The 24856-nt window shown below is 46.4% G+C and overlaps 1 protein-coding gene across 1 annotated transcript; it reads right to left on the reverse strand.

Annotated features, from left to right (window-relative positions):
• Window positions 1-4032: 4032 nt before the first annotated feature.
• Window positions 4033-23989, reverse strand: YTHDF2 (YTH N6-methyladenosine RNA binding protein F2). Its single transcript, XM_014893613.2, has 5 exons — window positions 23865-23989; window positions 23467-23491; window positions 23087-23166; window positions 17584-19149; window positions 4033-4973 (listed from the first exon to the last, which is right to left on the reverse strand). Exons 1-5 carry the CDS (start codon window positions 23889-23891, stop codon window positions 4950-4952), a joined length of 1722 nt encoding a protein of 573 aa, XP_014749099.1. The 5' UTR covers window positions 23892-23989; the 3' UTR covers window positions 4033-4949.
• Between the last annotated feature and the right edge of the window lie 867 nt (window positions 23990-24856).

Genomic DNA, 24856 nt, shown 5'->3' on the forward strand with positions numbered 1-24856 from the left:
TTTTTATTCTCCTGGAGACAAATTGGCATCTATGTCTTGCACAGAACACTCAACCTGCAGCAAAGCGCTCCAATGTATTGCTTCTGATAAAATACTTCTGGGGGATGCACTTTCCTTCTAAACACTGCACACCACGTCATTCTGCCTGTCTTGTGTGACTCATAATGGAAAGCATCTTGGCTACTTCCAGCAAAGAGAATTACACCTAAACATGAAGCTTACCTGGAGCTTGCCTCTGAAACTTGAATTTGCAGGCGATTCAGGCAGTCTGTACCTTCTGATTATTTCAGCCAATGGGGAAAAGAAAGCGATGCAGTGGGGAATTTAGGGTGGCTATTTTCCATGGGAAACAAAACTCAACATCCCAGTTTCCTCATGTCAGTTTGGAGGAGACATTTGACACTCCAAAGGCAGCCAGGGTTCTAAGTGTTGGCAGCTTTGGTCTGGAAGAAATCCTGCTCCGTTCAGAATTTTGGCTGCCACTGGAGTGCAAAATACATCCTCCAAACTGACATTACGAAACTGGAAGGGTGAATACACCAAACTCCCAACAACCTGCTAAAATTTCATATGGTGCAGAATTTCTTCAAATGCCTGCTCAAAACTGATAGGAAATTGGGGCGTGAGTTTTGTTTCACAAGGAAATTGGCAACTGTTCGAGTCCAGGGGCCTGGGACAGGGCTACTGTCAGCTAAAATTCTGTGAAAAACAAGATTTGCAATTTGGTACTTTCTTTTTAGAAGTTTAATAAGGGGAAAAAAAATCAACTGGTGCTGGGGTGCCCTTGGCTTTTGGCCAAAACACTCACTGGCAAAGTCAGAGGGTGTGATCTATATATTGTTACATTACTGAGGTACATACATATCCATGTGCTTCATACGTTATTCAGACATTCTTGTGAGTTTTTGATGTTTCAGCAACTCCTCAATTTGTTTTCTTTGCAGTCTTAACTTTTCTGCACAACATCCTATGAGATGTTTTATTTCTTGTGTCTCCATCCTGGTGTTTCACATCTTCCAATAAGGGGTTAACAAGTTCTTCTATGATTCTTCTACAGTGCTCTGCTTTGCCACTGTTTTCTTATCTCTTGAAGAGGTCTGTCAGCATGTGGGAACCAACATAATTACTTCCCATCATTCTTTCAGTCACATAGAAGCATTCTAAACATTTCATGTTTTTGCTAAGGCCTGGAATATAATACATTCATCACACCACTATTTCTATAAACTATACAGTATATACTTAAACTAATAGATTATGTTTTACTAATGAACAGCTAAATAGAATTATAGATTGTACTCTATCCAAATATTTATGGTCAATATTAGCATGCATAGGCTAATACATAAATGAGAAAGCCAATATTACATTGTAATTTTTAACAATTCTGAAGGGAGCAGAATTTCCCCCAGAGCTGCCACCACCCAGAATCCTGACTGCCTACGGAGTGTCAAATGCCTCCTCCAAACTGATATCAGGAAACTGGGGGGTAAGTTTTATTTCACAGGGAAAAAGGATACAATTCGTGTCCAGGAGAACGTTAGCAAGACAGTTAGAGAGAAATTAAGTTATAAATAGAAAAGTAAAGTGAGGAATAGACTGAAAGGTAAAATGAGAAGTAAAGCAAGAAATACAGTGAAAAAAATTACTAAACCACACCAAAGAAAGAAAGGAGCCAAAGGTGGGGGGAGGGGAATAAGGTATCTTTATTAGTCCTGATTCAACTTTATTGAATGAGTTTTATTAACGCTTCAGCAAAACACATGGAAACAATATATGCAAATGCAATCCATATGCACACTGGTAAAAGCCCAATTTACATACTGAGCAATACATGGAAATGCGGCAGCAAATGCAAATACAGAACAATACAGGGCAATACAAGCCAAATACACATTAACACAATATAACAATTTTTCTATTTCTGTTATAGATCATCACATTCCAACCCCATCGTGGTGAGGGACACCTTCCTGGCATGTCCATGGAATATGCTCCATGCCAGGCTGGTGGAACAGGCGAGGTTTTCTCCCTGAGCCCAGTCAGCTGCATTTTTGGGGTTTCTGTGGGAGGAAGCCTGTGAGCTGCATTTTTGGAGCTGGAAGGCTCCATGCCTGGAAATGTTTCCAGCACTGCTGTATGTTTTTTTTTTTTCAGTCTTGGCTAAAACTGGGCATTACATTTCATCCCAGAGTGAGGTGGTTTCCCCTTGACTGTTGGGATTACATACTGGGTGTCTAAGGGTAGTTGTCTTTCTCTCCTGAATCAAAGTGAGGGAACACGGATACTCCCGTCACAGACAATCAAAATATGAACAAGTTCTCGTGAAACTCAGCTCTCCAAAACTTGAATCAGGCTAAAAAAAGATGGGAATGCCCTTGGCAGAAAAGTACCTGTAAGGCAAAGCAGGCTTAAAATGCCTGTAAACAGGAAATCCAGGAGAAATGGCTGCTGGCTCCTGGCATCCTGGGCTTGCCAGGCAGGTTTTGTACCGGATTGCAAGGCAATTTTCCTGCCTCTGGGGCGAGAGGGGGGTGGCAGCTGCATCCCACTGGAAAGGAAAAATGTAGAGGGAGTGGCAAGTGAGAAGACATTTGCTGGCACGTGTCCTCCTGGCGGGTCTGCACTGCTGGAAGTACAAAGGAGATCAGTCTTAGGGTACCTGTTTGTTCGCCTGTGAGGCTTGGAAGAGACGCTGGACATGAAATTCCGGGGATGTTTCCCCTTGCTGGAGTGAGAAGTAGTGGAATCTGTTTTCTGTCTGCTTCTTCATCCCCTTCATCTCGGTCCCCTGGGGCTCCAGGTAATCCCACCTCACCTTTGCTTTTCCAGGGGTCTCTAATTTAAAAGTTTAATTTCGAGTGTGGCATTTCCTCGCCAGGCACCTGCAGTACGTGGTACATATCACCGGGTGGCAGCAGCGATTTCAGTCCCAGCCAAGATCTCAAAATGTTACACTGAGAGAAAAAACGGAATAGTCAGAGCTATTTCTATTGCCTTCGTAGAGATAGTTTCTTCCATTTCCAAGTCCTTTATTGTTTAATTTATATATACAAAAGTTGCATTTGCATTTTTAGACCCTATATACCTTTGTTTGCAATTTCTTATACTCCAAGATCCTGTATATAATAGATACAGAGTTGTTCTGAAATAAATTTTAACAAAAAATATTATTTTTATATATATAAAAAGAAACGCTAGGATTTTCTAATTTTTGCACAAACACATCCCCTAAACTTCCAAGCATTTTTGGGCTGTAACCTCCCTGTTTTGGGAGGCCTCTAATCCTTCTTGTAACCTACTCACCTTCTCCACCACTGCATCTTCACTCTCCCAGTGACGTTGGGCTACCCCAAATTACACCATCTCTGCATCACCTCCTACCCAGGGCTCCTTCACAGCCCCTTCCGAAGTGCAAAGGGAGGGGAAAGGCAGCCAGTAAGGGTTTATCCCATTACAGACATAGCAAGTTCCTTCAGCAAGGCTGTTGGCACTTGGAGGCCTCTGACTTGGGGGACCTTGGCCCCCAGGCCACCTGACATTGTTTCTGGAGCAGTGCTTGGCAGACTGGTCAGTTGGGCAGCTCCTGGAGCAATGGGCTGCTGGACAGAGGTGGAGTCCACCAAAAATGAGCAGCAGGGTCCATGACGAGAGAAGAGGGAAGGTTTTTTATTATTTTCTTGACAAGGAGTGGTTTTCCCAGGGAGGATGATTTGGGCTGTGAGGTGTCTGCATTTCCCACACCTGGAAGGAGCTGCATCATCCCCGGCTTACCCATGGCATGGGAAGGAATCCTAGGAGCAAGGCCAGGTGGGCACTGCCCCTCACACCTGGAGCCAGGTCCCACTAGGGAGCCACAACAATCACAAAGGGCTTGGAACAGCCTCAGGATTGAGCTGAGGATGCCAAGGTGAGAGCATCCTATTTCAAACCCAAGGAGAAATCACCTCTCCACTCCTTATTTTCAGGCGTTTTTCCAATAGCTATAATCCAAGGAGCTGACAGCATGGGGAAGGGAGCAGGAGACAACAGTGATGCTCAACAGGATCTCACATTTATTATTGAGAAATGATTAATGGTGAAAAGAAAGGCAACGCCCATTCCTCATTGGCTTAACAAGAAACTGAAACATAGTCACTACACATTTTACAGTATTTCTTCCTTGGTTTTTTTGGGGATTTTTATTGTCCAAAATTAATTTTCTTGTAAATGAGATAAGTTTTTACCACTGTTCTCAGCTTTCAAAAAATCAAATTCATCCAGACCTAATCTTTAAATCCATATACTGCACAAGAACAGAACATTTCTTAGGACTCTTAGTACTTGACTTGTGAGTAACGAAGGGTCAGACAAAAAAGAACCACCTTTAAGACATAACCTCGTGGACTATTTTCTGTTCATTTCTTCTTAGGCCAAACTCCCAACTTTCCCATAGAATTCCTCCTCTTTCAACCCAGGGAAAGAAAAAAAATAAAGTTACTCCACTTTGCATGGTGGATGTTACAATTCAGTGTTCCACATGCAAATGTCAAAACCAGGGAAGGGGGCGCAACAGGGTGGAAGGAGGGGAACAGTGGGATTTAAAATTTAGAGAAAAAAAAAGGCATATGCCACTTTGGACTTGAAAATCCAAAAACCATAGTAAAAAGACAAAAAACAAAGCGTATGCTCACAACCAAAGCCGAAAGAAAGGGGACAGGTTTTACCTCTACTCTACCTAGAAGGGATTTTTTTTTTTGTTGCTGTTTTTGTTTCTTTAGTCCTATGTCTTGTGATATTCCAATACTTTTTTTATTTTTTTAACTGGAAGTTTGTATTAAGTCTTTTTGAAGTCAAAGGAATTAAGAAAAAAAAGTCCTAATTCTCTCTGGGATACTCTTGTCCTTTCTCTCTCTGAAAGACAGCTGGGATGAAATCTCTGCTGCAATCCGTGGTGGAGGAATGGCCTTTTACTTGACACGGCCTTGGCGTTCCTGCAAAAGAAATAACAGGGATCATATTAGCTGAGAGCAGTTTTATTCACCACCATTACACATCAGGATTCCAAGACATGGCTCTCCCACAGAGCCTGTCCCATAGCCAGCAAAGCCAGGAAAAGAATACTGCTCTTGTCAAAAGAAGTGCTGCTACTGCATCCAGTCATTGCAGAGATGTGACATTGCTGAGGACAAACAGATCCTCATTTTCATCTCATCCCAGGTGATTCACTACCTGCAGAGCTGCATCCAGCTCTGGGGATTCCAGCATCAGAAGGATGTGGAGCTGCTGGAGCAAGTCCAGAGGAAGCACAGAAACATTCTGAGAGCTGGAGCCCCTCTGCTCTGGAGATAGGCTGGGAGAGCTGGGGGTGTTCATCCAGGGAGACCTCTGAGGCCCTTTCTGGTGCCTAAAGGGGCTCCAAGAGAGCTGAAGAGGGACTTTGGACAAGGGATGGAGGGGACAGGACAAGGAAGAATGGCTTCCCACTGCCAGAGAGCAGGTGGGATCTTGGGAAGAAATTCTTCCATGAGGGTGAGGAAGCCCTGGCATAGGGTGCCCAGAGAAGCTACAGCTACTTCATCCTTGTAAGTGTCCAAGGTGAGGTTGGACAGGGCTTGGAGCAGCCTGGTCTAGTGGAAGGTGTCTGCATTGGAATGAGATGGTCTTTAAGGTCCCTTCCAACCCAAACCATTCCATGATTCTATGAAAAAACTCCTCCTGAACTCCCATGTAGGCATCAAAGCAGGCTGGAGCGCAAACCCAGGGAGCACTGACATCAGCCTTGGTCTGCAGGGACTGAAACAGTCCCAGCCCCCAGCAGAAATCCTCCCTGATACCCCTGACACTACCTGATGCCACCTCACTGAAAAAACAAGAACTTCACAGGAATTTCCCACTGAGTGCTGCTATCATCCCTGGGTATTCCTCCAGCACTGTGGACACACCCTGTCCAAACACTTGCACCAGAACAAAGAGGCAGCGCAGCACCAAATACTCCCAGACACCAAAGGCTGCCATCCCCTCTACCGTTCTCAGCACCCCGTGCCCATCTCTTCTGGGTTCTGGCTTGGGCTTAACGGAGAAGCTCTCACAGAAGCAGATCCACGCTTCCCCAAAGGGTTACGAGGTGTTCCAAGTGTCATCCCCAGATCGTAAGGCACCACCTCAGAAATTAAACCTGTCAGCAGCCAGAGAGCCCTGAGCTGATGCTCGTCCCTGGCTCTGCCTCTTCCATGAGGACAGGCAGGCTTCTGTAGTCTAGGCACGACACGCACTGCAGGACTTCAGCTCCTGTGGAGCGAGTCCATCACCACCCAGACAATCCAAGAGGTGCCAAGTTCATCCCACTTTCACAGCAAAGCCCTACCTGCACCAGGTACCCACAGATACAGCAGGTTCTCCCTCTTCATTCAGAGAGGAAATGCTATCTGGGCTCTAAACCTGGTGCTTTGGTTCAGCTCAGGACGTTTCCCTGCATGTCAGCTGCTCTGCCTGGAGTTGTATCCCCTGAAATAAGGACAGTAAGAGTTCCCTGTCTGCTTCCCACGGTCCCATGCTAACTTGGTGATGGGAGGCACCTTCCCATCTTGGCAGCTCACACAACCTCTGCCACAAGCGCACAGGCTGCTGCAGGAAACCCCATCCTTTGCCACTGCTAAATCCAGGGACAGCCCATCCCCAAACACTTTCAATCCTGGGACAACAGATTGTGCAGCCATCTATCCTTAGAAACCTTCCCAAAAACGGAGGCCTGGCCTCCAGTTCAGAACAACAACACCACTGGCTTTGGCCTCTCAGCCACATACTCAAGGAGCCTTCACCTCCAATTCCTCTGTAGGATGCAAAGCAAGACCAGCATGATTCTCTGCTGTCTTCTGGGGACAGGGATCAGACCAAGGCACATATTCTCATCAAGATCCAAGACATCTTGGTCCTGGGGTATTACAGTGAGCATTCAAACACCAGCTAAATCTACCAGAATGCACAACAAGGCTCAACCACACTGCAAATATTTGTCCTTCCTGGCTCATCCTCATCCAAACCCACAGGCTGTGGACCAATGTAAGTCACAGTCCACCCAGCTACGTGACAGCCCTGGAAGGCAGAGCACCATCTGCACACAAACACTGGGTTTTGCTCTGGGATACAATCCCTGGAGAGCAAAGGGGAAGTGTTTTATGCCCTTTGGCTGCACTTCCATTAAACTTGGGCCGCATCTTATTGATCCATATGGGAGGAGTCATGTCCCTGTTCAGACTCATCCCTATCCATCAAACCCCTCAGGAACAGGAAAGGCAAGAGCACTATGGCATGGGAGTGGCTGATATGTGCCATGGCTCAGATCCTGTGCTAACACCAAGCTCACAAGTATGGAAACAGGAGCCCTCTCTGATCATACCACTCAAAGCAACTTCAGTCCTGTCACTGCAGCCATGTCACAAGCCAGGTCCTGATAACAGCAACTGAGCAATGAGAGATCACCTTATATACTCACACTGTAGGGGAGCCAACAACAAAAGGTTCAAGTGTTTGTACCTGACAAGATGACAATGAGAGAAAATGCTGCCCATTTGTTCAGAGGCTTTTACCTCGATTGACAACCAAGGTTCAGCATCAACACTCCTGGCAAAGGTAAGGATTTTACTGCCACACCACGGACAGGGAAATAGCAAACTAAGCCAAAGTAGCACCTGGAGAAGCCAGAGCACAGCCCCCAGCTGTGCAGCACACAAACCCTAGTTTGTTGGGACCTGTCTGAGCTGCAGCACAGCCCAAAGCCCTTGGGAAGGCCAGGTACAGTCTCAGTTCAGCCTGAAAAGGTCCTCCAAGCAAAAGGCATCACTCGTCCAGTGCCTGCCCACAGAGGAAACAGCAGGAGATTCCTTCATTGGAGCACTGGAACTCTCAGTGTCATTCCCCAAAAGGCTGAGACACCTAGTCAGAAAATCCTGAGTTGGATCCACAAGGATCATCAAGTCCAGCTCCTGGCCCTGCAGAGAACACCCCAACAATCCCAACCTGTGTCAGACAGTGTTATCTAAATGCTTCTGGAGCTCTGGCAGCCTTGAGTCCCATGACCATTCCCTGGAGAGCCTGCAGTCAAACCCTGGCCTTAGTATACAAACACACACTCACTGATCAAGCACCTCAAAAGCCCCAGTCAGCCTGTGGTGCTGTTCTTTGCTGTTTGATGCAACCCCAGCCAAGCAACTCAACGGGATTTCCATGTGCCCCTATCTCCAAGGCAGACATCTTAGATCACTGCCTTAGAAATCAGGAGTTTCTGCAGCCCATGATCCTCCCAGCAGGATCTGCTCAAGGAACAGACACAGTACAAATGATGGATGATGCATCCCTTGTATGCCCAGTGTTTACAAACCAGACATGACTTTCCCTGTTGTCAGCACTAGAAAGTCATCAGGGTTACAAAAAAAGATACATCCTAGTATAGAAAAGGGGATAGAAATCAGGTAGTGATCTGGTTGTAGCCTGACACCTTCGTCCTACCTGCCATTCTCTTAATAGGGCTCAGCACCAAGGAAGACAGGAGACAATGCAAATAAAAGTGATTCTTCATCATAGCAGGACAGACCTTTTGTTCTACACATCAAAATCTAACAGCAACCCCAAATACCCACAGAACCTGAAACAAGGCAAACTCACATCACTGAACAAGCAGGAGCCAAGAAGAGACACATAGTCTTGGACATCATGTCAGAGCAGCCAGCCTGGGATAAGAAGGGCATGAAGGCAGCCAAGGCTTTTCCTCTACAGGAGGGTTTACACAAGCTGGCCCGAGCTATTGGATATTCTCAGGCACGCTGCTGTTCCCCAGAATCTTTCCAGGCACCTTTTAAAACCAATACAATCAATTGCAAAGAACAAATCGCTTCCTGCTTAAACATCACATTTAGTTGCCTAAATAAAGCAGCCCAATTCCTACAAATGTTTATAATTACTCTCAGATAGAGACTATTGTCCCACAGGGCAAGAAATAGAATGGTGAAAAGCTGAGAACATGTATGAATATTCAGAGCAAAGGAGACAGAACAAGCTGAGAGGATTCCCAGTAGCATTTCATGGGAGGACAACTGGGCTCACAAGACAGCCTGGAACTGGACTGGCTGACTTTGGAGCACAAGCAAAATAACCCAAGTCCTTTCCAGTCATTAGGAAGAAAGAAAATTCTCCTAGTCTTCAACAACTGGGGAGGTTCTTATTCTTCACCACCACTACAAGGGAAATGCATTTCATTACTTTGGTTACCTTAAGCCATTGCTCAGGCAAGAAGTCTTATCATGAGTGCCAGAAAACTCTTTAAAAAAGGAAGGAACTCCACCTTAATGTTTCAAAATCTTCACTGCTGTAGAGTTAAAGCCTTGGCAGTGCCCTCTGTCACACAGTGCCCTCTGTCACCTCTGCAGGTGTACTTCTGAAAACCGACAGAGCTTCAGTGGAATTTGTGGCTCCATGTATTCGTAAAACATCTAGACAGAGGAGTGAGTAACAGTGACCAAGTTTACTGATGATATTAAGCTATTCAGGTTAATAAAAACCGCAGTTGACTAAGTGGATGACTTTGTGAGAAAAAGCTGCTGAGCTTTATAAGACACTTGGTCTACCTGGCTGAGAATAATTAAACAATGCATGTGCAGAAAATCCCTACCCTAATTCCAAGATTATGGGTTCCAAACTGACCATTAACCATTGGAAACACAATCTGAAACTCCAGGAAATTTCTACCCTGAAGAAAAGCAAGTATCATCCTGAACAAAACATACTACTGTGCTGTTATACAAACCCAGACAAGATCTACCCTGAGCAGAGTGTAGCTCTGCTCCTCTCCACCTCCACAGGCATGGAGCAGAACTGGAAAAGGGTCAAAGAAAAGCAGGGATGAGCAAGGGACAGAAACATTTCCATCTGCAGAGCCACTGTGCTCTAACTCTCTGGCCAGATAGATGACTGGAAAGGCAGAATAGGCATAAAAGAGAGAGTGAAATAATTGCTCACCACCCTTTCTCACACAAGAACAAGGGGGAATCATGAAGCAGACTCAAAGCAAACCAAAGGGACACATTTCCCCACACAACACATAAGTCAGCTGAAGAACTGGAGATCCTGTGGATGTTCGAGTGCATAGAAATCTAGGACAGAAAAATCATGAACTGATAAAGACAAAGATACATCATTGGGATTATGTAAAGGCCACATATTGTTCAAGAGAAGGAAAACCTTCAGAGATGGAGATGTGCCTGAACTGTCCTCACAGGTGTTTGCTCTCAACCGTGTTATCCCCAGCGGCACACAGGACTTTCTAATTGGAAACAAAGAGCAGGGATACCCAAGGAATGTTTCTCTGTGCCCAGCAGACATGCAGCTCCTGCACCCACATGAGATGCACTTACAGACTTTGATCTGACCCACTGCAGCTGTTTTGGTATTTGAGACTTAAACACCACCTCCATCTCAAACAAGACAGAAGAGACATTTCATGCTACAAGAAAAACACACAACAATATTCTGCATTATGAGAGGACAAGAGGAGATCTATTTGCCTGCTTCTGTCAGCCATGAAGAGCTGAATTCACAAGCTCAACTAAAAAAGCCAACACTCCCTATAGCATGCCCTGTCATTTTACAGCCACTTGAAAGGAACACAAAGCCACATTCACTGGAACAGAGTTTTGAATTTCATCTTTTTTTTCTCTCTCCTCTAAGTGTATCAAGAACATGGCTCTGGAATCAGCTGAACTCCAAATCAGGCTGCAGCTGATTAGGTCAGGGCTTCTCGATTTCTTTAATTTTGAGATGATGATGGGAAATTCTCTGAAGGTATTTTACAGATGGTACCACAAATAACAGAACTGAGATGGAGAGAACAGCGCTTCCCCCATTGTGCACAGATACAAAGAAGGAAACTAAAGACTATGGTTTCCTTTTCCCTCAAGATTAAAAACAAAAGACAAGAGTTTTAGGTAGATTTTATCTAAATTTTCTAAACTGCGATTACATTACAATAGCTCTGCAGTTAAGCACACAAAAAAGCAGCTCAGCATTGTGTTTTAAGAAAAAAAAATTCTAATTATAAAGAACCAGAAATTTCCAAACACTCGAAACTCCAAACTGCTCAAACACACTGCTAAATGACCTATATGTAAATTAAAAAGGCTCATACTGGGCACTGGAAGGAGCTATGAACAGTTCTCTATCCCAGCCATCAGTCTGGATAAGGACCATCCTTGTTTAACAGGGACTTCCCTAAGAACTGCTGTGGTAGAGCAGGGTGCTGGCACTGTTCTGGCTGCCAGGCCTCTAGTGGTTTGCACCACTAAGGAATTAGTTATTAACTCACAAAGCCATAAGACAGCACAATTACTACCAGGTACAAACCAGAACATGCAGGAAAATGAGAGGACTAATTGCAGTGAGAATTTGACCACACAGCAGAAAACAAGGAGCTTCATAAACCTGAGACAGAAAAGAAAAAAGCAGCTTCCTTCAGGCAAAAAGCTGGTGCAGAATTACAGTTTCAGTAAGAACAATGAAGGAACACTGTGCATGGAGCTGTTCTTGATGGACTGCCCACAGATCAATGCACTTCAACTGTTTTCTTGGGATCCTAATCGGTTTCAGCAATGTCTTGTGACCCACTGTACTTCTGCACTAGGGAAAAATCCAAGGAACTGCACCAGACTGTGCCCTGGAAGTTTCACTGAATGAAACAGCCAGCAAAGACTTTTGCTTGGAAGATAAGTATGTTTTCTGGAGGAGCAGCTATTAATAAAATAACCTGGAACACATACCTGTATCAGTAGCTCTTAACCTCAGTGCCAGCAAGTTATCCAGAACTCTTGGAAGAAAAAACAAGAGCAAAAAAACTAAAGCTACCCCCATTGCTGACACCTTACACACTCCCTTCTGAATTCCAAGCCCTTCAGAGTGTTTCTAGCAAATTTACCAGTCATATACATGCAATTTATCACAGAATCACAGACTGGTTTGGGTTGGAAGGGACCTGAAAGCCCACCCCACTCCCTGCCATGGACAGGGACACCTGCTACACCAGGCAGCTCCAAGTCCCCTCCAGCTTGGCCTTGAACACTTTCAGGGATCCAGGGGCAGCCACAGCTTCTCTGGGCAACCCCTGCCTACCCTACTTCAGTTTAAGGTTATTTCCCCATTTTAATTCATCTGCCGAAGGGGAAAAAAACAACTATGTTTTTTAATTTTAAGACATTCATTTGAAGTCATTAATGTGTTCATAATTAATTCAATTAGCGTGTTTATAAGAACAATTAGTTCAGAGTATTCTGCAGCTCAGAGCTGAAATCATCCAGCTGCTATAACCTGGAGTGGGGGGACATGAAGCTTTGCCCACATCGAGAGGGCAAGAAGTAGGTCGGGAACAAGTTCACAAGAACAGGGCATGGAATAAAACTCCCCCTGCTCAAGGCCATACCTCTAAGAGGTGCAAAACTGCAGATGGCCTGCTCTATGTAGCTCAACACCAATCCCAGTCCTTGAATCCTAAAATGGCCTGGGTTAGAAAGGACCTTATAAATTTTCTAGTTCCAACCCTCTGCAGTGGACAGTTGAAAAAATTGAAACACTGCATTTCAACAGGCCCTTAAACCAACAAGTCAACTTTAAATATTATTTTATAATATTAACAAACAGTACATTAAAATATTATTTTAAAGACTTCTAACACAATACTAATAGCGAGAGACAGGACTACAAGGTAAGTGCCAAGTGCTTTGTTCTTCCACTGCTCTGATTCCACTTCAGTTGCAGTGAAAAGGCTCCCAGCTGCTCCTGTTTTAGGGATGAGGAAACACAGCTCCCTGTCTCACAGCAGAAAACACAGATTAGAGCATCAGACAGATCTAAGTCTTCCCTCTAATTTTCTCCTGTCTTTAGACACACGCAAAAATCTGTGAGTGTCATTAAAGGCTGGCTTAAAAATATCATAAGCACAAAGTATTCCTTACAAACAGCCAGTGCCAATCCACTGGAATAAGCAAGATGGTTTGTTTCCTCCATTCCTGGGCAAATATACAAGCATAGAAACAGACCTACAGGATTTAAACAGCCTGGAAATAAATTGAAACTATGTGCATTGCTGAACACCACAGCAGAAATTCTGTCTTGGTGCATCTATCAGTTAATTTCACTATGGCTAGGATCTGGAGCAGAAAATAGCAAATAACCCTGGGATCACTGAATGAAAGGAACTGTGTGAGTGGAAGGAGTGTTCCCTTGCTGCCACAGAGAACAGTTGGCTTTGCCTGGATATAGAATATCCAGGAATTGAATCTTCTAGTCAGAAATACTGTCCTGCAGAATATGGTAAAGCCAAAGCAAATGCAGCATTCTCCAGGACAACTGTAACAGCAGGAGGAAAGAGTGCTGGTCCACCCTGTCGAGAATATTCTCTCTCCTCCCCTCTGAGATTACAAATTGGGAAGAAAAAAAGAGCTTTGTAAAATCCATCAGAAAGCATTCATGTATTCCAGTGACTGTGAAATAGCCTGCCCATTTCAAACAGGCTCATACAACACCCCTCAGTTTTCCCTTAAATCACGTGTTCCAAGGAGGCAATGAACTTGCCATTATTAATACTCCTTTAACCTCAGCATCAGCTGAGACACAAAGTTCCACAATTCCAGAAATAACAGATCCAATCTGGCCAATCTCACCTTTGTGCTTTGAGGCTGACCCTCAGCATGACAAAGCCCACCAAAGCCCTCCCCATCCTGCACAGCTCAGCCTGACTCAACACTCAAAGTCCCAGTGCAAAGTGTCTCTTCTCATCTGCCAACCTGACCACTAAGCACCCTACACAGGACTGGTTTTCTTAAGACAGCCTTCCTAAAATCTCTGGAGTCTGTGAGTAGCCAAATATCTCAAGACTGGGCAAGCAGAAAATAAACTTCTCTTAGAGTTTCCACTGACTGCATTTCCACAAAACACAAGTTGTCAACCTTTCACACCCAGCAGATCATTATGGAAGATCTTTACACCAAGGTCACTGCAGCATTCCTCGAAATCCAAGTGCACGACCATGGGCAGGGATTTGTGTTGTTGTTTTGGTTGTTTAAAGCAAAGATAAAGTAATTCTTATATGGAAGAAGTCAGTGACAAGCTCTACCATAAAAGCAGCTGTTGCGACTTTCAAGACTGCTCCAGGCAGGATTGCACTGAGAGTCAGCTCCACCATTTTGGGTCAGGAGACTATTCAAACCTTTTAAAAAACTAGATTAATAGAGCCAAGCAACACAGGGAAAAGGAATGGGGATTAGCTTTAGAGGAATAGGATGGGCACAGGCAACAAGAAAGGAAAAGAAAGAGGATTATTTCAGTGTTTTCAACACTGAACTAACTACCCACCCCTCTCCTTTCACTGGACAATGAAAACAGCATAAACACCACATATTTTTCATATAATTTCTTGGACCTGCTTTAGGAGATTCTGGAGAAATGACTAACAGTGAGAAGCATAAAAGAATATTCAAGAGTTCCCAGACTTTCACAAGAGCTCATCCATCTACTCAGACAGCAAGCAGGAATCAAACTGCAAACGAGACAAAGATTTGGGCAAGTTGAAGCTGAGTGAAACAATTTCAGCTTGGGAAAAGTTTGAAACAAGCCAAAACTTGAAACATTTAAGCTTCAAGAAACATAACTGTAGAGCATCAACGTCTCGTACTGTGGGAGAGATAAAAGAGCTGGGAGCAATGGGATTTCCCCAGCACAAAGCAGCACAAAAAGCAGGCAGGGAGCTGCTGCCAGAGCAGCATTTTAACTTTCCAGTGCTTCAACTCTGGTTCCTAATTTTTTTAATTCAGGTGATTACCTGAGATGCTTCAAGCAGACAGAACATGGTTTGGGCTTTTTAGCACCTCTAGTCCTATGGTAGGAATCACTCCAAGAAAAAAGAAAACCCTCCTTCAGCAAAAATAACTGGAAAAATAAATGAAACCATGAAAGAGAAGTTAGAGAAACCTTAACCACATTCCAGACTGTGGCAGTGAGTGACTGAGGAGGTCAAACTGCTGCTGTAAGAATGACCAAAGCCCAGAGAGTCACCTCTGCAGTACCGGAGGGCCCGGAGCATGAGACACTGGGTGAGTAAATAGGAAAGAGTAAACATCAATTGTGTTGACACAAATCCCTTCTCTTCTGTGAATTCCAAAGACCTATGACTAAGTTCACTTGAAGAGAAAGAGTGCTTTCCTAATCAACTGCTGCTGCATCCACTGTAACACGGTCCAGAAAGGCAGCGCTTGCACTCAGACTATTGCTGCTGCTTTCAACTCTCCACACCAGCACATCTCAAGAAGCAAGCAAGGGGAGGAGACTTCAAAATGCAAGTGGGAAGATGAATAAAGACGGTTTACAGCTTTAAGAAAACTGCTAAGCCTCATTTCTAGTACATTCCTGATTTTCAGACTTTACAGAGCAAACATAGCAGCTTTCCAGAAGAGTCCATCATTCTGTCTGCTTTTCCCAAAGCCTTTTTCTCTCTTTTGCTCCTCCTTCTGCTTACCTGTACTAGTATTAACTCTTTTCATCCATCCATGCCTAACCTGTCCTTAAGGAGCATTTTCCTCCTTCCTCCCCTGCATTCTCCCACTGTGCCAAGGTCTCTCTAACAATGCTAACTGTTGCTTCTTGAATTCAGGTCTGGAGAATATCACAGAATCCCATAATGATTTCGTTTGGAAAGCACCTTACAGACGATCCTCCTCCACCCCCTGCCATGGGCAGGGACACCTTTCACTAGACAAGGCTGCTCCAAGCCCCATCCAACCTGGCCTTGAACACTTCCACAGATGGGGCAGCCATAGCTTCTCTGGGCCAACCTATGCCAGAGCCTCACCACCCTCACAGGGAAGATAAAAGCTGGATAATAAGTGAAACAATTCTAGGAGGTGAAATTACGCAAAACAATCAGGTGCTCACAAAATACCATTTTACACCTTCACACCTAGCTATTTATTATTCCTCCCTTATAGACCTTCTCCAAGCATTGCAAGTGACCACCTTTGTGCTTAAGTGTCATTATTTATATGATGGTCTCTGTAAAATATATATAAAAAATTAAAAACTGCCTTCACTGTCACAGTGAGCAGCTGCCGCTCCTGATTCTGTTCTTCAAGTATTGGGTGAAAAATTCCCCATTGCTCAAGCGAAAGATATCATCAGGAAACTTGGCAAACTCCCAGCCACCTGTGCTAACGCTAATTTTTATAATTATCATTTTGATCAAACATAAGCCAGATCCACATTGAGGGGAAGGGCAGTCCCAGGTGACTCAACTACAGCTGAACCCAAGTAAGATTCAAAGCCTGAATTTGGGGCAGGATTTTCAATTAATACATCATTAAGGAGTAGATGATGACAAGAGGATTTAAGAGCAGCTGCAAGGCAAGTTGTGAGCTCAGCTCATGTGCCACACTGCTGGCAGTGCCATGCAGGTGACAGCCCACCACGGCCCCAAACAGAGCAGCAAGGAACACAACGACCACGACCGTGTCCAGAGGACAAACAGTCACAGACTTCAATCAATCACAGTGAGGGAGGTTTACGTTGGGCATTAGACAAAGCCTCCTTACAGGAAAGATAATTAAGGAGAGGGATAGATTGTCTGGGGAGGGACAGGAACTGCTGTTCCTGGAGGTTTTACAAGTGGAGGGAGACATCTGTCATGCTGATCCCACTGTGGCCAGGGGGTGGATTAGCAGCCGTTCTAAGACCCAGCTCTGATTTCTAACAACTTCCCAAATGCCTTGCTGGTCTCCCAACTTCAAATTGATCCCATCTAGGAGCTGATAATGGCACAGAAATATATTCTGTTTACATCACCGAACTCGGCAAAGGCTGAGATTCAGTGTAACCAACACGCAGTGAATCCCAGGCAGGGCCTGAGCAAGGCTACTCACCCTGCTCAGCCAAGTGCTGGCATTTCTTAGAATCACGGAATGGTTTGGATTGGAAGAGATGTTAAAGATCATCAAATTCTAACTCTCTGCCACGGGCAGGCACACCTTCTGATAGCCCAGGCGGCTCCAAGCCCCATCCAACCTGGCCTTGGACACCTCCAGGGATGGGACAGCCACAGCTTCCTTGGGCACCCTATGCCACAGCTTCCCCACCCTCACAGGGAACAATTTTCTCCTAATATCCAACTGAAACCTATTCTCTCAATTTAAAGCCATTCCCTCTTGTCCTGTCTCTCCAGGCCCTTGTAAACAGTCTCTCCCCATCTTTCCTGTGGGTTCCCATCAGGCACTAGAAGGCCACGACTAGGTCACCTCAAAGCCTTCTCTTCTCCTGGTTTAACAATCCCAATTCTCTCAGCCTTTCCTCACAGGAGAGGTGCTCCACCCTAATCACCTTGGTGGCGTCTCTGGACATACTCCCAGATAAAGAGGGGCTACTACTTGGGTGTAGGTTCCAGTACAAGGAGGCAGAAAGCCAAAAGGCAGGCTAATGCCCACAAGTCCACCCCTTCATATCCCAGCACTTGTCCAGTGCAAGGCAGCCCCCACCACCTCCTGCCCCACAGAACTCAGACAAGACACACAGACATGTTACCTTTTTAACATTTTCCTCCTCCTCTTGGCGTTTCTCATAGTGTGAGAAGTCATCAAAGATGGAGGTGGTGTGCTTGTAGGTGGCAATGATTTTCAACACCTGCTTAGCCTTTTCCAGAGGCACCTCCTGAGTGTCCCTGGAGTTGGTCACTGGTTTATTCTCGTTGTTCTCTAGGCGGATGTGTCGCAGCTGGCTGTTGGGAACGTCCTTCACAAAAATCCACCTGACATCAAAACGCCCCTTCCACTTGTCCTGGGACCACACACCTGCACAAGTGTTATAGTCCACAGCAGATTTCATTTCTGCTACACCACAGAAGTGACCACTACCATTGACACTGAACAGTAAATACACGGGGCCCTTTCCATTCATGGAGCGATAGGCTCCATCCAGTCTCTTGTTGCCATGCTCTGTACTGCACCAGATGTTGTATTTAATGGAACGGTGGATATCGTCCTCAGAGTAACTCTTAATGATGAAAACCCGCCCATGCTTTGGGTTCCAGTCAAAATCCTTGGGGTTGTAGTTGTTGACAGATCTCAACTTCTCCAAGACCGGGTGTGGCTCTGAAGGAGAACCAGAACTGGACTGAGCCTGTCCCATTCCGTTACCGTCCACTCCATTCTGGCCGAAGCCATTGCTGCGATTCCGAGGGGCAACCCAGCGGCTGGGCTGTGCTGATGGCACAGGCAGCGGAGCTGGCGGCGGCAGCGCCTGCGGCTGCTGCCCACCCGGAGCCTGGGTCACTGGTGGGCTACTATTGATCTGCTGGCCCATGGGCTGTGGAGACACCTGCACTGGCTGCTGAGCAAGATTCTGGACCAAGGCCTGTGATGGGGCTTTTGCCACTGGCCCTTTGTTATCCCAAGTTCCAATATCCATGTTATGCTTTATGGGAGGTGGCGGAAGACTTGACCCTGCAATGCCATTCTTGGTCTTCAGCTTAGGCTGCTGCTTGGCGGGTTTGCTGGCAATGTCAGCCCATGAGGTCGGCTTTGGTGGTGCAATCGTTGCTGGAGGCAAACTGTTCGATGTCACGATATTACTGGTGATAGATCCGCTCCCCACGGCTGAGCCGACGACTTTCGGGACACTGCTCGCCACGTCCGTGCTGCCCAGCTTGAGGGCTGCCATGCCCTGGTCGATGGTGTTCATGCCAGGAGCCTTGTTCAGGGTCTCGTTGGCAAAGGCCGACTGACCATCAATCATGGCCCCTCCCAGTGAGCTGGGAGCGTAGGCATAGTTGCTGCTGTAGCCAGAGCTTTGAGTCGATTGTCCCTGAGAACTGTTATTCCCCCAAGCTGAAAAGTCAATCCCGCTTGGAAAAAAGTTAAAGCCATGCTGCCCGAGGAATGGAGTGCTGCCAAGGGCCCCTGGCTGCCCAAACATGGCATCGGGGAGAAAGTGGGGCTCCCCGTTGCTCAGCTGTCCATACGAGGTCAGGTAGGGCATCGGGGGGTCTCCCCCTGTGGACCAGGCAGCTTCGCCTAAGGAGTAGGAGAATCCAATGGAGGGACTGAAGTAGCTTGGTAAGTAGGAATCAGACATTGCAGTGTATGCATTATTCTGAAAGAAAACCACAAAAACATAAGCACTGAATTGTTAGAAGGAGTTGAACCAATTTTAAGGGACTAGGAATAAAGGCAGCTTAGACTTCCCATGTCCCACTCCTCCCTACCTTAGGGCTGTGCAGATAAACAGGCCCAGCCTTGAACACCTCCTTTGTTACAAGGGCTCTACAATCTATCCATTATCAGGAAGGTTAAAGACAAAGCTTCCCATGCCAAGAGGGGAGTGTGTGGTGCTCCCAACATATAGTGTGGGATTGGACACTAGGAAGCCCTGGAGCTCCTGCTCAGGCTTCAAAATCCAGTATCTTGCACCCAAATACCATCTTCTGCTAGTAGCTACTTCCAATATGGGTTTTTCCTGCCTGTGTAATATACGTAAGCCTTATTAGAGTGTTACAGGGAGGATTTGAGAAAAGAATGCAGAGAGAAGTAGAATAAGAAAGAAAAGGATCCAGTGGAAACACACTGAAAATCACTAGTGTCCCTAACCGCTTTTCTTAAACTTACTAGCCATGAAAACAGCTTTACTCCTACAATTTAAAGCTCTTCACTTCACAGTACTCCAAGAAATTGCAACAGATTTAAGGCCTATTCCTCAAAATACAAACTTCTTCAGTGCTGTCAGCACACACTGAAAATTACCTGAAAATGGGAAGTAATCAATAGAAGCCTTTTACAGCACAGTAACAGCACCAGCAGGTTTCAAATCCAGACAGGAAAAAACCCCAGCTCCATCCCTTGATCTCCCTTTTAGCATTCAAGTAGCCTCTAGGTTACAAAAAACAAACGCCTAATTTGACAATTAGGGAAGTTTCAAACATCCCCCCAAGATTTGCTTACATGAAAAACATCTGTCATTTCCCATTCAAACCCAGGTGCCCTCCAGGGAGTGGTTTCAGCCCTGCTAATGGACATTATCCTGAGTAATTTGAACCTGTGAGCAGCAGCCTCCTACTGCCCAGCCCCAAACACACCAGCCCAGTGGAGCCGAGATCAAAGGCACGTTCAGTTCCCAGTTGAAAGCTTGGCTTGCAGCAGGCTCTGCTCCATTTTTTGTTGAATCATGTATTCACGTGCCAAGTGCAGCTCCCAGAGGACTTTATGCCACACTGAAATCCAGGGAGACTCTCAAGATGGCTCTGGCACCCTCCAGAAATAGCTGGTTTGCCACTCTACCCTCTACTTACAGGAGAGCAACAGGTTTGGGGCAAACCAAGCCCCAGCTTTACAGGTATTAACAGGAATTACTTTACATCATGTGTTCAGAGACAAGACTTCTTTTCAGGTACTGCCTGAAAACTCAGAGATGCTCTCTTTAACCTTTGTTTTCACAAAGGTCTCCCAGAGGCAAATGAGTAAAAAAACTCACTCTCATCCAGGGTTTTACTAACTGAGGAACTCAATCCTGCTAAACCCAGGACTCAGTACACTCAAAAGCACCAAAACACTGACACTAACTTGTAAGACAAATTAAAGAACTTAAAACTTCCTATTACTATTTTGAACCAGCAAAGTCACTTCACAAGTTAATCGCCTCAATGGTAAGAGTAACATTTTCTCTTCTGAACTCATCTTTAAAGAAACAGGAACACGCTGGCCTGTCCCTAAACCCGAGGCAGAGCCATTTTCTCTCCATAGGAGCACCTGACGCACATCACCATGAGACAAAAATCTTTCCTCTTGTCACCTCAAAATATTTTCCCACTTGTCCATTATGTTCAACTCTGAGATACCTAACACAGGGTGTATTAAGCTATGACCTGTGGAGTACTAAGCAGCTACGTAAGGAGGGAGCAGAGCAGTTCAAGAGTTGAGCACAGGCAGCTATGAGCAGATTTGGGACAGAGTCACTGCTGTTCTCCACCTGAACATCTCCAACACTGCTTTATCAAACACAGCACCTCGCTCTGCTCCCCTGCCCTTGGACAACTGACACGCTTGCCTATTACCACTCAAATAAAACACCACCAGCTTCTTATTCTCTCCACGACTAAGACTCTTTGCACAGTTATTTCCTCAAATTCACTGTTCCTCTTCACCTCAGACCAGAACCAGGGTTCTGAGTGAACTTGGCTACTGAGCTTTTGGTTTTTAAAGGGTTGAAAAATGATTTACTGTGTATCTGAGCTTTAAAATACACAGTAACTTCGTGGGAACTGATAAGTAACAGTCATACCTGAAAGAGCAGGTGGGGAATAAGGAGCAGTAAAGTTTTACAACATGGTTACCTCACGGGTGTGTGAAGAGCTCAGGCAGCAACTCCAAAACTCATTTAATTCAATTATTCAGAGCAATTTCTCTAACTTCCTTTCCCATCTCTAGCAAAGAGGTGCACCCTTGAATACCAGTGTATTTTTGCCTCCCTCCAGACCAAGCTCTGGAGGTTTTGGACTCCATTTTATAGAATATAGGCCAGCAACAAAGGGAACAGAGAGGTACTCAAAGGTTCCACTCCAAGTTAACTTGGTGGTTTCACCTTGCTCAGGCTCAGTTTCTGCCTCCTGGGGCATATCCAATCACTTCATTATTTTCAAAATGAATTTTTACCAGCCTGAGATACACCAAGAGAAATTAAAGATCCAGAAATACTTAATCAAAACATACAAAATAGAGTAAAACACTGTGTTGCTTCAAAATTATAGTAACCCTCATTGTCTTTAGGAAACTTAAATAAAACTGCAGTTTGTAGGAAATACATCCATATTCAGAAAGAAGCTGGGAACTAGGGATGTTGATAGCTGAGATAGAAGAAAAACAGCATTAAATGACAGCTACTAGGAAAGCAGGTGCTTTTATTCAAGACTTGAGAAAGCAATAACATTCTCTCACCCTATAAAAGCTGAATTTAGGCTTTTAACTTTTCAGGGGGCTGAATGCCATTAGTTGTCTTGATGGACAGGCTGAATTCTGAGGATTATGAACAGCTAACAGACAAAGAATACTTATCCTCAGGTCTATAGCATAAACTAGGAAAATAGTTGTTGAAAATTTAACTAATACAGGAACCTGCTCCTGAGTTCCAATAAAACATGCATCACATTTACATGAAAAAAAATAGAGTACTGAGTAGTAAAAATATGCAAAAATACAGCAAGGGGAAACCAGAACAGCTTATTTTTACTGATTACAACTGGAAAGAGAAGCCAAGAGAATAAACTGACTGCTCCAGTGCCATTACAGATGTTTACCTATGGTACTCACTTGTACATCTAATCATCTGAATTCCATCTGTTCTATGTCACTCCCCTGCAGCTCATCAAGGAAAAACAAACAAACACCAGTTAACAGTGGTGCTACTCTGAGAGAAAGTGAAGAGGAAAAGTATAGCTGCAAGTTTGACTTCCAGGATCTGTTCACAAAACTCCGGAACGCTCTCAATTTGTAACCGAAGCTCTCAGAAAGTCTCAACACTTGTTGGGCTCTGGGTTTGTTCGGGTTTTTTCGTGAAAAACAGAGAAATCCCCCTAACAGGCATTATCAGTTAACTTGACGTAGAGGCAAGAAGATTGATCTGATCCTCCAAAAGTGCAGCAGCCTCATGTGAAGCAACTTCACAATCCAACTCAGCACATGTCTCTGGTGTAAAGAGCCAGAAACCAACACAGGCGCAACACTAAAACTGAAAGAACAGAAATGGAGATTTTGAGACAGTCACATTGAAAATAAAGAGCTGCACACCAACTCTAGGAAGTTCTCACAGCCTCAAAAAGTTGCTAAAAACCTGCCTACCTCACCCACCACAATCTAAGGGCAGTCAATGCCTTCTACCGGCAGAAATGCAGGTGCAGGATAGGATGTAAATTAAGGCAGCTGGCAAACATCAAAATGCAATCGGTAGAGATGGGGAACATACAAAGAGGCCAAACTCCCCTCCCTTGAAGCAGCAAGAAGCCTCGGTGCTCTTGGTGCTCCTGCCTGCAGCAGGTACTCACCGGGCGGGCCTGGGGACTCAGGTAGGGCTCAAAGTCATCATCATTCAACCCATCCTTCTGGTGCACAGAGCCATTTTGCACTGAGAAGAGATGTGTAACGTTAGAAAAATCTATGTAATGAGCTCCTGTTATTATGAGCTTAAAGTATTTAAAGCCCGACTGTAGACTACAACGAACTTCTGCCTATTCTAACACACCACACTCAGACAACGGCACACACGCTTCTCCACCGCACGGGCATCACCTGCAAACTATCCACAGCCCAGCAACCGGTCGCACAGTTTATTTCCCCTCCTGCAGGTTTTAGGGAGACTCTCCCTGTCCCGGCGGCGGGATCCTCCCGCTACCAGTCGTCCCCGCCCGGCCCCCCGGGATCTTACCTTTGTTGCCTTGGCCCTTGGGTCGCTGGCGCGATCAGCGGCGATGTTGGGGGAGAAAGAGGGAGAGCGGTGAGTCAGAGAGACAGACCTGGCTCGTGAGGACACAGACCTGGCCCGGTGACAGAAGAACAGAGCCGGCGCGGGTAAAACAGACCCGTCGCGACGGGGGAAGCCAAGGCCCGGAAGGGGCAGACCCGACCCGGGGAGGGGAGAGATCCGGCCCGGCGGGGTCGAGCCCTGCAGGGACAGGCCCGGCCCGGCCGCATCACAATGGAGCGCGGCCTTACGACGGGAAAGGAGTGAAGCCGCAGCCGCGGCCCGGGACGCAACCCCCTTCAGGCCCAGAGCCGCGGCCTCGCCCGGCAGGGCCGTCCCGATATCGGCGGGGGGACTCCTACCTGCTCCAGGAGGCTGCTAGCCGACATGGCTCCGCGGCGGGGCTGCAGGCGGGGCGGGGCGGGGCGGGAGGCGGCAGCGCTTTGTCCGGGCCAGGCGGGCTCGGGATGGCCCTGGCGGAGTCGGGGCGGCCGCCGGCGGAGCGGGGCGGGGGGATGCTCTATCCCACCATCCCCACCCCACCCCCGGGCGCGCGTCTCTATGGCCCGGGCCCGCCGCCTCGCGCTCCCCCCGCCCGGTCACGCGGCACCGCGCGCGCCCAGGCACAATGGCGGGAAATGGGGGGGAGGGGGGGTGCAGTGCATGCCGGGATGGCGGAGGACCGGAGCTGGAGGGGAGCAGCGCCCCTATTCGGCTGGAAGCGGGAGATCTCTTAAAGGGCCAGGCGGCCCCGCTGAGGATTTAAGACCAAAAAAAATGGCAAATTCGGGGCCTGGCTGCGGGCTCAGCCCAAGCTCATCCTGTCGCGTCACGACATTTTAGCTCTCCCCGTCCCCAGTCCAGCACTCCTGGATGCGGAGGACCCAGGGGACATCACAGTCCTATGGGACCCCCACCCAGGTCAAAGGCGTTGGGTGGCCGTACAGCAAGCAGGGAGCCCAGAGTCACCCCGCTTCACGGCTAAGAGACGGGAACAGCTCCAGAAAGGACCTAAACAGGATCTGCTGTATGCCTGATATGAGGAAGGGGATCTCCAAAAAGTCCCCATTCCTCTTCAATCAAGGGGCTACCTGCAAGGAGCAAGCCATAGGAGAATGGAGGGAAGGTGGCTGGATATGGAAGGAGGTGGATCCCTGATCCAAAACCAGAGAATCCCAGACTGGTTTGGGTTGGAAGAGACCTGAAAGCTCATCTTGTTCTACTCCCTGCCATGGCAGGGACACCTTCCACTATTCCAGGTTGCTCCAAGCCCTGTCCAACCTGTCCTTGAACCCTTCCAGGGATCCAGGGGCAGCCACAGCTGCTCTGGGCACCCTGTGCCAGGGCCTCGCCA

This window comes from Sturnus vulgaris, chromosome 24, assembly GCF_052056855.1.
Source record: "Sturnus vulgaris isolate bStuVul1 chromosome 24, bStuVul1.hap1, whole genome shotgun sequence".
NCBI lineage: Eukaryota > Metazoa > Chordata > Aves > Passeriformes > Sturnidae > Sturnus > Sturnus vulgaris.

What these genes read in the sequence shown, in the direction of transcription:
- YTHDF2 (XM_014893613.2), bottom strand. Translation starts at nt 23,891, where the DNA reads ATGTCGGCTAGCAGCCTCCTGGAGCAG. An exon ending in CAAGGGCCAAGGCAACAAAG is followed by an intron (nt 23,167 to 23,466) that starts GTAAGATCCCGG and finishes ATCTCTTCTCAG; the next exon opens with TGCAAAATGGCTCTGTGCAC. An exon ending in TGAGTCCCCAGGCCCGCCCG is followed by an intron (nt 19,150 to 23,086) that starts GTGAGTACCTGC and finishes GTTTTCTTTCAG; the next exon opens with AATAATGCATACACTGCAAT.